The sequence below is a fragment of the Myxine glutinosa genome, chromosome 13, assembly GCF_964187855.1.
Source record: "Myxine glutinosa chromosome 13, kmMyxGlut1.1, whole genome shotgun sequence".
NCBI lineage: Eukaryota > Metazoa > Chordata > Myxini > Myxiniformes > Myxinidae > Myxine > Myxine glutinosa.
In genome coordinates, this window is record NC_136273.1 from 64,221,546 (window position 1) to 64,235,766 (window position 14,221).

Below are 14,221 nucleotides of genomic sequence, written 5' to 3' on the forward strand. Positions count from 1 at the left end.
CTGGATGAATTGGAACGTGCATTACATCGGGAATGGAACAACCTGCCACAGCAACGCATACGACGGCTTACAGGGTCTATGAGACGTAGGGTTGAGTCAGTGATCCGATCACGTGGGTCCTACACACGTTATTGACTCAAAGATCGCTAGAGGTCTTCTCAGAACAATGACTGTACGTTAGAAAACATAAACGTCATCCACACTGTCCGTGATGGACCTATAGCTCCATACTTAAATTGAGGTGAAAATATGCCTAAAATTCCCAAAAAATTTCACCTTAAATTATTCAGAATAAAATATTGAAAACGGCATGATTGTTATGTTTTTATGTGACCATAATATCACTTCTCCAGAAAATATAGCAATATCATGGGTATATTACACTGTTTTGACGACAACAAACTTGTAATGTGCGAGGTTGTAAAAAAACGGGGGGGGGTGCTTAACTTAATTCTTTGTGTATATATATAAAAAATATATATATATATATAAAATATATATATATAAAAAATATATATATATATATAAAATATATATATATATATATATAATATATATATATATATATAAAATATATATATATATATAAAATATATATATATATATAAAATATATATATATATATATATATATATATATATATATATATATAAATATATATATATATATATATATATATATATATAATATATATATATATATATATATATATATATATATATATATATATATATATATATAATATATATATATATATATAATATATATATATATATATATATATATATATATATATATATATATATATATATATATATATATATATATATATATATATATATATATATAAAATATATATATATATATATAAAATATATATATATAAAATATATATATATAAAATATATATATATAAAATATATATATATAAAATATATATATATAAAATATATATATATAAAATATATATATATAAAATATATATATATAAAATATATATATATATATATAAAATATATATATATATATATAAAATATATATATATATATATATATATATATATATATATATATATACAGTATATATATATATATATATATATATATATATATATATATATATATATATATATATATACAGTATATATATATATATATATATATACAGTATATATATATATATATATATATATATATATATATATATATATATATATATATATATATATACAGTATATATATATATATATATATATACAGTATATATATATATATATATATATATATATATATATATATATATATATATATATATATATATATATACTGAACATCAAAATAAACTTATCACTTCCATTTTTTTTAATGTGCAGCTTTACAAACACGTTTCTTCTATTGTAATGGGTGATTATGTAACGAGAACTTCACTTCAATCACCTGGTTGATCAACAATGGCATGATTGAGTGGTTCTGTATAAGGATCTTTCCCTTTAAATAATGACCCTCATAATGAAATTCTTCAGTTCTCGTGGTAAGACATTCATTTACTGCTGTCTATAGACACTCGAGTCTAGAGGCTTCTGACAGGGAAAACAACAATAAAATTCAGATGCCACGCCTGACATCTGAACAACGTTTAAGGGCAATTGGGATGCTTGAGGCTGGTGTAAGCCAGCAAACAATTGCCCAACGTCTTGGTTGCTCACAGCCTTCAATTTCCAACCTGGCCAGGCGTAATGGTGAACTGGAACTGTGAATGATGGTCCACAAAGAGGAAGACCATGGGTAACCACCCCAAACCAAGACCGCTGGATTGTGCTGCAGCATCTTCGTGATCGTTTCCGCCCTGCGACACAAACAGCTGCAGTGACAAAAGGCCGCCACAACAACCGCATCAGTGTCTCTACTGTGTGGAGGTGCTTGAGAAGTCGGGACCTGGTGGCAAGACGTCCTTGCAGAGGTCAAATGCTGAACGCAGTGCATCGGCGGAACAGACCAAGATAGTGTCTGCAGCATCGCCGCTGGACACAGCAAGAGTGGAGTGCAGTCTTGTTCAGTGATGAGTCTAGAGTTTGCCTCCATGCTGCTGATGGGCATCAACGGGTATGGCACCTCCGGAATATATATATAAAGTAATGAGTTGTGGTTGGGATTAAAATCAAATGAATCCATCTTGAGTTCTCCAAACTTTAATGAGCAAAATAAACAACTGCTCGACGTTTTGATCAGCAACACAGACAAACGTGCATCCACTGACCTTTCTCAAGAGTAAAGAAAAACAATTCTATACCCTCCCTTATATAAGGGAAAAAGGGGGGTGGGGACACCGAAACCACCAATCAATACCATTCTGGAACAACACGTGCCATTCAAATTTAAACCGTAAATCAAAACAAAACCGTTGATCCAACTGAAACCACACATTGGGATGTTACATCAAAACAACCCTAAATCACACGTTGAATCAAACAAAACGTAGCAAGATTCAACTAAATCGATGAAAAAAATGAAAGCACATATATTGTCGTGTTCCTAGGGATTAAAATCCTCCAAGAAACAGATAGCCGAACTAGCTTTAACTCCAAGGCGTTCAGTCAAAAATGACGGTGTTCTTTACATGCGAGGGAAAGGAGAATGATGAACTTACCTTCACGGGTCCCACTGGCCATCTTCGAATCTGCGATAATTAATTTGAAGCCGATACAGAATTCAATGTACAAAAATACCGGCCGGCTTTATTGAAGAAATGCCGCAAAACAAAATAATGCACGGTAAAATAAGATTTCTAAACAGGACGTCCCATACAGACTCGTATACACACAAAGGGAAAAAATAACTGGAAAATAAATATGTGTTAGTTTGTACTTAGCTTCGAGCGGCTTTTGAACCTAGTCAGGAATCGTCCCGAATCGTCACAGGCCTCCACGTCCTTGCGCAGAAAACACAGGCTGCACTGCCCGTGAGCAGGAACTAGGCCTCGCTGTGCAGTCTGCTCCTCAAGCCGCTGAGCGCAAAGTCAGCAAGCCATGCCCATTCCACTCGCCCCCGCTCGTTGACGTCGATCTCGTTCACCAACACCGACGTGCCAAGGAAAATAAAATGCAGCCTTGCCTTCAATCGGAACACAGCGCAACAAGAGCACGCAAATGCGTCCGCCTTCCACCAATACCTCCAGGTCCAGCTCAAGAGGCACCGTATGCCTGACAGTTATTTTTGAAAACCAGATGTCGAGAGCCTATCTGACCAAAAAGAGAGAGTTCGCTATGGAGGCCAGCCCGGAGAGAGCGAAAGAACCAAAAGGAGGGGAAAAAATGTCGGGAACTCCGTTCTTTTGTTCGCAGTCCTCTGACGTCATTCGAAGCCGCCCGTGCCTGTTCGAACCAGCGGCCGCCACCACATCACTCTATCATACCCTAACCAATCGCTGCTCTGCGGGGTGTGTCCGCAGGGGCCTGCCTGCTTTTGTGATCAACCGTTGGTGGTATCAGCGGTGGTTCAATGTCCCGGTTCGGGTCGGTTTTATTTAGTGTTATAAATGCGCGATTTCTTGATATGTGTGTGTGCTGCATTGCCATGAGGAACAGAGGAAAAATAACAGAGGCCATTACATACAGGGGATTCATGACTCATAATCCCTAACTAATGAACATAACCCCACCCCTCTCATGGGGACACTTATAAGCGCTTAGACGACATCATGTCAAAACAAATTTCCTACTTACGATACATGGGGGTTCTTCTTCTTCACGACAGTCAGAGCACACTACCAATACAATTCTACCTGGACTAAGGTAATCCTTGTCTACCCCCCACAAATGTAACAATATACATGTATATATATATATATATATATATATATATATATATATAAAAGTTCAATACACACCTGGTCACAAGTGTGCCGCACTGACAGGGTCCTCAGTCGAGGTCCTCAGCGTCATCCCGTTTCGGCCCTTCAACCTCAATACAGTCAGCTAAGGTGGGCCAGCAGGGGCACATACACATCCACATGCAGCAACTACACCTGGATGCGTACATACCCCCACCCCCAGCCAGTGCAAATGCAGACTACAATAACAAAATCGCCTCCACATCCAGAATCCACAGCACCAAACAAACATGGTGGAACACTCAAACACCCACCTTTATACTTCCCTTTCTCCCATACCTGGCCATTTCACTCTCCTCCTCACATCCTTTCCCTGCTGAAGTACAACCCCAGGACATACAACACTGTGGCTTGCTACCTGGCTGTTTCTCCCGGCCGTCTTACGTGTCCCCTTTTCAAAGGCACTGCGGTGCTGTACCTCCTCCTCACCCACCTTACGCACACAACCCACCCGGCTCTGACAAGGCCACCTGCCCCCGATGCTGTCTCTCCAGCATCACCAGCCTATTCCTGGTCGCCACCCAGTCTTTCCTGGGAGTCACTGGTAGGTGGGGTGCGGCACACAGTCACGACAGTGCGGCACACTTGTGACCAGGTGTGTTTTGAACTTATATATAATTATATATATATATATATATATATATATATATATATATATATATATATATATATTGTTACAGACGCGGTTTTAGATGTTAGTTTACCGAGCGGTTTGGTATTACCGCGTCCGCACAGTTACTCCCCGATTAGAACCCTATCCCGCCCGATTCCACTCGACGTTGACCAAGTCGCGCTATGCTAAATCAATGAAGGAAAGGACACAACGGCTGGGATAAATGCAACGACACAAGGGGTACAGTTCTCAAGACCTCCGGAGGAGGATATAATATTGGTGATGCAGAAACGGGTAGATTACACGGTAAGAGGTAAAGCACAGAAAAGATGGGCACTTAGACACAGTCTTATCTTATCCCCGACAGACCACAGACAAACGGGACAAGACTGACTTACACAGGGATTGATGGCAAGGAAGGGCAGGCAGTCGATAGCACAAGGTGCACCTTGGCTCAGGGGCAGAATCAAACGCGGTCCGGTCCAGAGATGCGGGGAGGTATTCAGCGCTTGGAGGTGGCGTCTTCTCTCTCCGTGGTGTGGGCGCATCTGACGTCACCTCCCTCTTCCTGCGCATGCCCAGCGGGGAGTGACACGCCCTCGGCTCGTTGTCTCCGCCCCAGATGGAATCGGTCCGCCGCTTCTATTGGGTGCGGGGGGTTACCGGGCTCCGCCCTTGACGAGGAGCTGACAGCGAGCCCCTGCGTGGTAACCCCGTCGGAGCACATGTTCAATGGCGGCTAACCAAGCCGGAGTGAGGACGCACACTCCCCGCGCCGCCGCCACTGTTGTTGCTGTTGTACCATGAGGAAGAGCTGCGGGGAGGTATCGGGAGGTCCTAAACTTTCTAACGGTGCCATACAATCACATTCTGGTGCAACGAAGAGTCAGAATTAATGGAAACGAGTCCTTAACTGACATAGACTAAGAATAACTAGCAAGATGTCCTATAGTTGTCTACGTGAGATGCGGTGAACCTGGGTGCGACATTTAATGGGGGAAATAGGGGAAGGTCGGGGCTACAGAGTGTTGTTTACAGAAAATGGGACTAGGGAATGGGGGATTGGGGATAGTTGGGAAGTATTGGGGAAATAGGGGAATATTTACAAGCGGATATGGATGGAGGCCAAATCCCATATCCGCAACAATATATATATATATATATATATATATATATATATATATATACACATATATATATATATATATATATATATATATATATATATATATATATATATATACATATATATATATATATACATATATATATATATATATATATATATATATATATATATATATATATATATACACATATATATATATATATATATATATATATATATATATATACATATATATATATATATACATATATATATATATATATATATATATATATATATATATATATACAGACTTGGCATTTAATATGGAATATTTTTTTTGTGGGGGTGAACTTACTTTTCAAGATGTCTTAGATTCTTAGAACCAAAAGTTCATTGGAATTATGTTGAAATTATTCTAGATTTTGTTAATGTGACCTTTAAAAGAAACAAAAACCACATTTGACATTTCAAAACAAATAAATTGATCCTTGAAAGTGATGCAAACTGATATCGAACTCAATTAATGGACAGTACTGTGTCAAACTTCTGTACGTTTTCCAGAAGTATCTCTTTATTTTGCACATTAGCCAAAAATGTTTTTAACAAAAACAAAACTTAAATCATGACTGGGATTACGGACAGTAAAATTACAGTTCAGTACTTCGTGTAACCCCCACGAGCATTCAGGAGAGCACGTACACGTTGAGGCATGCTGTTCACGAGATTTGCCAAGGTTTGGACAGGAATCGCTTGCCAGGCAGTGACAATAGCCTGCTGCAATTCACGCACAGAGGTCGGCTGCTGGTCCAAGTGGTCGATTTGACACGTTAATTCTGCCCACAAGTTCTCTATCGGATTCATATCCGGGGACATGGCAGGCCACTCCATATGCTCTTCACCACGGTCAGCAAGAAAGTGTTGGATCATGCGAGCATGATGAGGCCGTGCATTGTCATCTTGGAAGACAAATTTTCCTCGAAAGGCTGCACGAGCAAATGGAAGCAATGTTTCTTCCAGAATGGCCCTGTACTTGAACTGGTTCAGGTTTCCATTCAGAACAACCAGGTCAGTTTTGCCCCCTGAATGAAAAGCAGCCCAAACGGTCACCCCACCACCTCCAGCTTGGACTCTTGGCACTGTACAATCTTTGTTGTAGGCTTCATGCATTTGTCTGCGCACTCGGACGCAACCATCTTGACGATAGACCAGAAATCTAGACTCGTCACTGAAGATCACGTGATTCCAGTGTCCTGGCTGCCATTGACGGTGCTCTCTGGCCCACTGCAATCGGCGCTGGCGGTGTTGTCTGGTCAGGCGTGGCTTTCTCAGGGGACGCCTGGCACGATAGCCTGCTTGAACCAGACGTTGGTTGACTAGCCTTCTGGATACAGGCACATTTGTCAGTTGCTGCCACTCAGCCGATTAGCTGACTTGGTATGGCCATTGCGGACTAACCGGTGCAGCTGGCGATCATCCCTCCTTGTGGTTCTGCGGGGGACTTCCTGGCCTCGGTATTGGAGTAGGGACACCCCTCTGAGCATTTCGTTTCAGGATCTTTGACACCTGACCTTGAGTGATGCCATACTGCCGAGCAATAGCATGCTGTTTCATGCCGTAATTTCGTAAAGCCACCACTCCATGACAAACAGCATTGTCGAGTTGGCGGACCATCTCCAGAGGAAGCGGCAATACTTTTGGAGACGTGCAGCAGTTGTTTTCCACTAATACAGAACGCAACAACCCTTGTATACCCGACTGTGAAGCCAATCATCAAATGCACCTGTCCGTAAATTTTGCCACGCCACCTGTGATATAATCCTGTTGTTGACTTCTTGCTGCGACAGACAATCAGTGACATGGTTCTTTTAACAAATAAATCACCAAAGTGTGAAAGAAACTCACCAGATTGATATACTGAGTTAAGAAAGTAAACCCAAGTCAAGAAAAAAAAAAAATTCCATATTAAATGCCAAGTCTGTGTGTATATATATATATATATATATATATATATATATATATATATATATATATATATATATATATATATATATATATATATATATATATATAATATAAACACGATTGTCTCTCTGTGGCCGTCTGTATGCCTTTGTTCTTTATGCACAGCCACATCTTTTAAGTTACAAACTCCAAAGCTATGGTACAAACACAACATCGTGTGGGGGGTAACATAGGCTATGTGACCACGGCCTCACACCGAGGTGTGGGGGATTGAGGGAGGGGGCATAAATTTCTCTATGTAAATATATCCTGTGAAGTGCCACCTGGTCGTGGTGGCAGAGGTTATTACAATTTCCTTCCTTACCTGGGCAATGCTGAGGTTAAAGCACTCTTTGCATGGTATGGGTAAATTTGTCCTCCTTCCCTCAACCCATCCCCCCTTTACCCCTCAAATGGAGAGGCCTGTCAAAGTTGCCTGCCAACAGATGTATATGCAGTATATCTCTTCTTTAAAAAAAACAAACATTTATACAACATCGAGGCTCGTGTAGGAGCTAGCACATTAAACACACATTAGCACAAAAAAAACACAAAAAACATAAACGGACACATAAAACATAATAAAGGGAGGGAGAGACAAGATGGGGAGAGAGAGGGAAGCACACAATTACAACAGTAGAGAACAGGGACATGGGGGAGATATGTGGAAAGGAGAAGGCTTGGGGGGAAAGGGGAGGGGAGGAGGGAAGGGTACAACATCTCTCTGTGGCCGTCTTAAAGGATCATAACGGTATCTTACTATAATTCACCAAATGTCCGTCCGTCTGTCTGTCTGTCTGTCCGTTTGGAGGTACCGTAAAAACTGCTGAACCGATCGCAACGATATTTTGGGTGGGTAATCCTGGGATCTCCACGAGTAAAATATGGTATTTAATTTTCCCAATTTCAGCTTTGGTCTCCAGCATTCTCAGGTTTGGACTCCCGCATAACATTCGCGTTCGCATAACGTTCATTGTGACGATGTTTTCATTGTGACGATGTTGTTTTCATGGGTGACGCACAAATGGCTGCACCGATCGAACTCGGTGACCTCAGACAAAGACCTTTTATAAGGACATGGGTTGAATCCCTGCTTGAGAGAATTCCATCCCCCTCCCCGCCATCACGGCCGTCTCTCCAACTTACAATCCCACGAGATATGCGGAAAGGACGACCCAAAACAAATATAAACATCATTAAACATCATTCGTATAAAAACATCATTAAAAGTAAATAATGACCTCGGCCAAAGTTCAAACGACATTTAATCTCTACATGAGAGAATTCCACATAGCTATTTGGGCAGTGTATATGCTAACAGATCGCTGTATCCATCGATCTTGCCAAGGCCGGAACAGCTATCGGCTCAAAATCCTTTTAACTGTTGATTTGGTACAGTTACACGTATCAGGAATTTGGTACACGTATTGGGAGTACATACGACATAGCGATTGTGAACACGATTATCGATCACGATCTTCACGATCATGGTGTATCGATCACGATTTGAAACACGAGAGAATAATATTTACCGACATGAACAGTGATGTGGCTTTTATTGAAATTCTAAAGATACTGTTTAGATTTTGATGATTTGCGTGTAATATGATTCAACGGATGTTTATATGAATCGTTTAAAATTAAAATTAAAATCTTCAATTTCTGATATTTTGCCTTTTCATTTGGGCTTCCCAATTGGAGCCCCGCCCATGGGGCAGGTACCGTTGCTAGTGAAACAAATTCGCACTTCTTGGAATTTCAGGAATGAAGTCGGTGATTGAAAGATGTGGATTTGGGGTGTATTAATGGGGGTAGAAAAGATCAAGGTTTTGGATGGAGGAAGATAAGAGATGGTGGTGAGCAGATGTTTTAAATACCTGGAGGGAGGAGTGGGATTGAAGAGAGTGAGGGAGTTTGTGCCAGAGGTGAGAGAAAAGAGGAATGAAAGAGTGAAGGTGAGCAGAGAGTCTTGATTTTGGCAGTTTCACCAGGAGAGGGTTGCTGGCTGTTCTTGTCGACCTGTAGAAATATTTGGGGGACAGAGCACAGACAGAGCTGGGGGAGCTAGGCCAGAGAGGAGTCGGTAGAAGACGGAAAGACCACCGACCTGCCTGCGGGGAGAGAGTGAAAGGCCCTCAGAATCAGCTTCATCGCGGGAGATGCCAATTATTCTGAATGCTTTGGTTTCAACAGCGTGAAGCCGAGCTAGGTGTGAGGCAGGAGCACATGCCCAGAGGGGAGAGCAGTACTCCATGAAGCTGCGGATGAATTCAAGCTTCCCCTTACCTCTTCCTTCCTCTCCACCCCCTTCCCTCATACCCCTTCTCCCCTCTCCCCCTCCTCTACCCTCCCTCTCTCTTCACTCCACCTTGAAGCAGCATGAAACGTGATGACTAATTGGTCCGTCAGCGAAGCGAAGGATAAGCTCTTCTAGTTACAAATGGAACACTTTTTCAAGCAAGTGGAGCTTGTGATCGCCTGTTTCAGAGCATATCCATCGTTAGGTTACTGAAATTTTGTAAATGCATGTCATTAAGTGTTTGGATATTTTACAATTCTTAAATCAACAGTATGTGTGGGGGAGGACGGACTGACGCAAGCATACACAAGCGCGTGCGCACAGACAGACACACACACACACACACACACACACACACACACACACACACACACACACACACACACACACACACACACACACACCCTTCCCAAAGCATCAATAAAACAGGCTGTTCATAAACCAACAATCAGAAGACTTGAAGAATCAGAACCCTGAACATTATGCATTATTTGGGTTGAAAGGCCCAACCAGTACTCCAGTAGGTAAAATCGTGGATGTAACTTGTTCGTTCATTTTAGGGTTTTATTTACTCCAAGGTGATGCAGTTGAATGAATCCATATGACACCATTACAAAGTGATAGCTATAGCCATATGTTTCATTTTGTGAATATTTTCTACCATTGATAGTAAGGAAAAAAACAACTTACAATCCAGAAACCATCATATTGAACCTTCTTGTAAAAATCTTCACACTCATTGCTCCACCAGGAGACACATGAGGGGTTTGTAAAGTCTGGAAACACAGCGTCTCCTGGCCATACCTGCAGGTGAAAGGTGACATCTTGGTTTCATTCACATCAACTGAAATGAGTCTCTTTACAAAGTACATGCTTGTTTATATATTTGTTCAACAAGTATTTAATATTGATCTGCTCCTGAGACCATTTATTGTATTCTCTCCAGGATTGTCGAAGATATCCATAAAGTTTGAAAAAGGTCTGAGTTAACATAAAAACAAACAAGAAAGAACATCCCAGAATACAATCCCTTCCAAGTCCACTTTGTACTCAAACTAAACTTGAAAACAACAACAACTTTAAAAAGTAAAATTTCTCAAGATAGTGTTCTCCATATTCTCATAACAGTGGAATAGTGACCACATTTCCACATTTCAAATCTGGCCTCTGGAAACCACATTTCCAAGCTGGCCTCCAAAGCCAGTCGCCGACTGGGCATCCTCCGTCGTGCGAAGTCCTTCCTTGGCACACCTGAGCTCCTCACCACATACAAGGCTTGCATCCGCAGCTCAATGGAATACTGTTCCCCCCTATGGGCCGGTGCTCCTGCCTGACACCTAGCTCGGCTTCACGCTGTTGAAACCAAAGCTTTCAGAATCATTGGAATCTCCCGCGATGAAGCTGACTCCGAGGGCCTTTCACTCACTCACCGCAGGTAGGTTGGTGGTCTTTCTGTCTTCTACCGACTCCTCTCCGGCCTTGCTCCCCCAGCTCTCTCTGTGTTCTGTCCCCCAAATATTCCTGCAGGTCGCACAGGATCTGCCAGCAACCCTCTGATGGTTAAACTGCCAAAATCAAGACTCTCTGCTCACCTTCACTCTTTCATTCCTCTTTTCTCCCGCCTCTGGAACAAACTCCCCCACTCCCTTCAATCCCACTCCTCCCTCCAGGTCTTTAAAACAGCTGTTCACCACCATCTCTTATCTTCCCCCATCCAAAACCTTGATCTTTTCTACCCCCGCAAATTTCAACCCAGACTCACTTTTTTGAAATACCAACTTCCTTCCTGGAAGTCCTTGCAGTGTCCTTGTGCTTTATACTTCTCCCACTCCTCCCCCCCTTCCCATGCCACCTCCGCCAAGCTCTCTCCCTCCTACAGATCTCCCGATGTCCCTGTTCTCAAATGTTGTGGTTGTGTGCCTCCCCTCCTCTCCCCATCTTGTCTACCTTTACCCTTATTATATGTTTTGTGTGTCTGTTTGATTTTTTTTTTGTGTGATAAATGTTAGCTCTTTCACGATTAAAAAAAACCCCCCAAAAAAACAAACAAACAAAAAAAACAGAGGTTTGTTGAAATTTTGATGAAAAAAGCTCAAATAGTAAAAAGGTGATGGCCTCGATGTGCATGCCCACACATGTAGACACACACACACACACACACACACACACACACATACACACACACACACACACACACACAAAGGTAGATACTTTGAGGCTTGGGACGGCTTTATTCCACATTTTGAAACACATATGGAGATAACCAACAACACACAAACACACACACACACACACACACACACACACACACACACACACACACACACACACACACACACACACAAAGGTAGATACTTTTTGAGACTTGGGAGGGCTCTATTCCACATTTTGAAACTCACATATGGCGATAACAACCAACAACACACACACACACACACACACACATATATACATACACACACACACACACACACACATGTCGATACTTTTTGAGACTTGGGAGGGCTCTATTCCACATTTTGAAGCCCACGTATGGCGATAACAACCAACGACACACAACCACTCCCAAACACACACAAAATTGCAAAACCCCATCTCCTGCTGCCTGAGTGGACTGGCCGATGAAAATGAAGTCCTGTCTTCCCTGAGTCAATTTTTAAATGTCTCCTACCGTTCTGTAGGTAAAGGATACCCTCCTCCCCTCTACACACCCACCCCACACCCTTCCTCGGCAGACTAGAACATCTACACAACTCCAAACCATGCAGGAACAGTACTTCATTTCCTGTGCAGGTATACAAGCTCCCAATGCAAGTCCCATGAACGAAACTATTCAGCACAACAGAACAAAGGCAATTCAAAGGTGAAACAATACACTGACAAAAGGTTCAATGTGTGTTCGAAACAAGACATCCATGAGATTCACAACACAAGACAACTCACTAGTATTAACATGCCGTTTGTAACACTATTTTAGACATGCTACTGCCCGCACAGAAACACCCTCATCATTTCCTTCTATGGGTCTTATTTACTCCGAGGTGATGCAGCTTTCATTCAATCTGCAGCATAGATTTACAGCAAATTCATCAACATAAATAAATAAATCATTGCATCAACTAAGAAAGGACTCCACATCTGGATGTAGCAGTCGCATCGATAACACTTCATTTGGAAGAGAAGGTGGTGGAGAAAATGATGGGTTGGAGCAGTCAAATAACCAATCTGAAACCCGTGCCATGCATGCCATCTTCATCAGAAGCAAACCTTTCATTTCCGTGATAGGTACCTTGTACAAATCATGGCGATGAAAGGTTTCCTTGTGATATAGCTGACTCGCATGGCCTGCAGGGTTTCGGATATAGACATAAGTCTCCATCATTTCAATACAGTCCTACGCAATCTCTCCTGGGCCAGCACACCATTGTACAGCTATGTGATGAACGACGGAGGAATCATTTGCCTATCATTGTGATCCGGCAGGTTCACCTCTACGAGTTTCCGTCATGGTTGGTAATTCTCAATGTATGGGATTCTCGCACAGCCAAGCTCAAGGGATTTATGACGGATGCACCCCAAGACAAGATGCGAGAATTACTGCTCCATGAGACTAAACTGCTGGAATTGGAGTCATATTCATTGGATTTTATTCGATTTACAGACAGACAACATAACACAATGGGACGAAGAAAGTCATATAAGCTTGATCAATAGAGGATGACACATTGGGGTATGTAGCTTTGCCCTCAAAAGTGTATCAGAGGAGGGTAGTGGAATGGACAATTAAAGCTTGTACACAAGTCTTGAATCGTCCCTGGTGATCAGGCTTTCTGATGACCAAAATCATTGATCTTGACATCTTGAAATAAATCAATACAAGGAAAATTAAACAATTCATTCGACACTCTACCCTGTGCAGTCTTGAGAAAAAAGGACATGGGAAGTACAGATAGACACTGTGGTCTCCAGAGACATTGATTGGTCGTGATGATGTAAAATGCCGTAATACTTTGTCCAGGTAGTGCTAAACGAAAGGATTTTTTTAAAGTGCCAAAAAGGCAATTTGTAGTTCTGCAGTGTTCAAGTGTTTCATTCAGTTGAAACAACATAAAGATTTTAAAGGTTGGAGAAAAAAAAAACATTTTCGGATGTTTACCGCTGCTGTTGCAGCGTCTTTTTCACCACCTTATCGAACACTTTACATTTATTTGTGCTTGTTGTTTGTGCAATTTTGGACGTCCATAAAAAAAGTAAGTTTCCTCTTTGAAATTGTTTTCCATTTTGTTTGACTGACTACCAGACAGGCAG

General features: G+C 41.3%; 1 protein-coding gene across 2 annotated transcripts in view; it reads right to left on the minus strand.

Annotated features, from left to right (window-relative positions):
- LOC137438996 (sucrase-isomaltase, intestinal) overlaps window positions 1–14,221 on the minus strand; it is a 674,815-nt gene that overhangs the window by 388,848 nt on the left and 271,746 nt on the right. For both annotated transcript variants that reach the window (XM_068134544.2, XM_068134543.2), the window contains exon 13: window positions 10,604–10,717. In XM_068134544.2, the coding sequence (XP_067990645.2) occupies window positions 10,604–10,717 (114 nt within the window). The remainder of the gene's footprint in view (window positions 1–10,603; window positions 10,718–14,221) is intronic.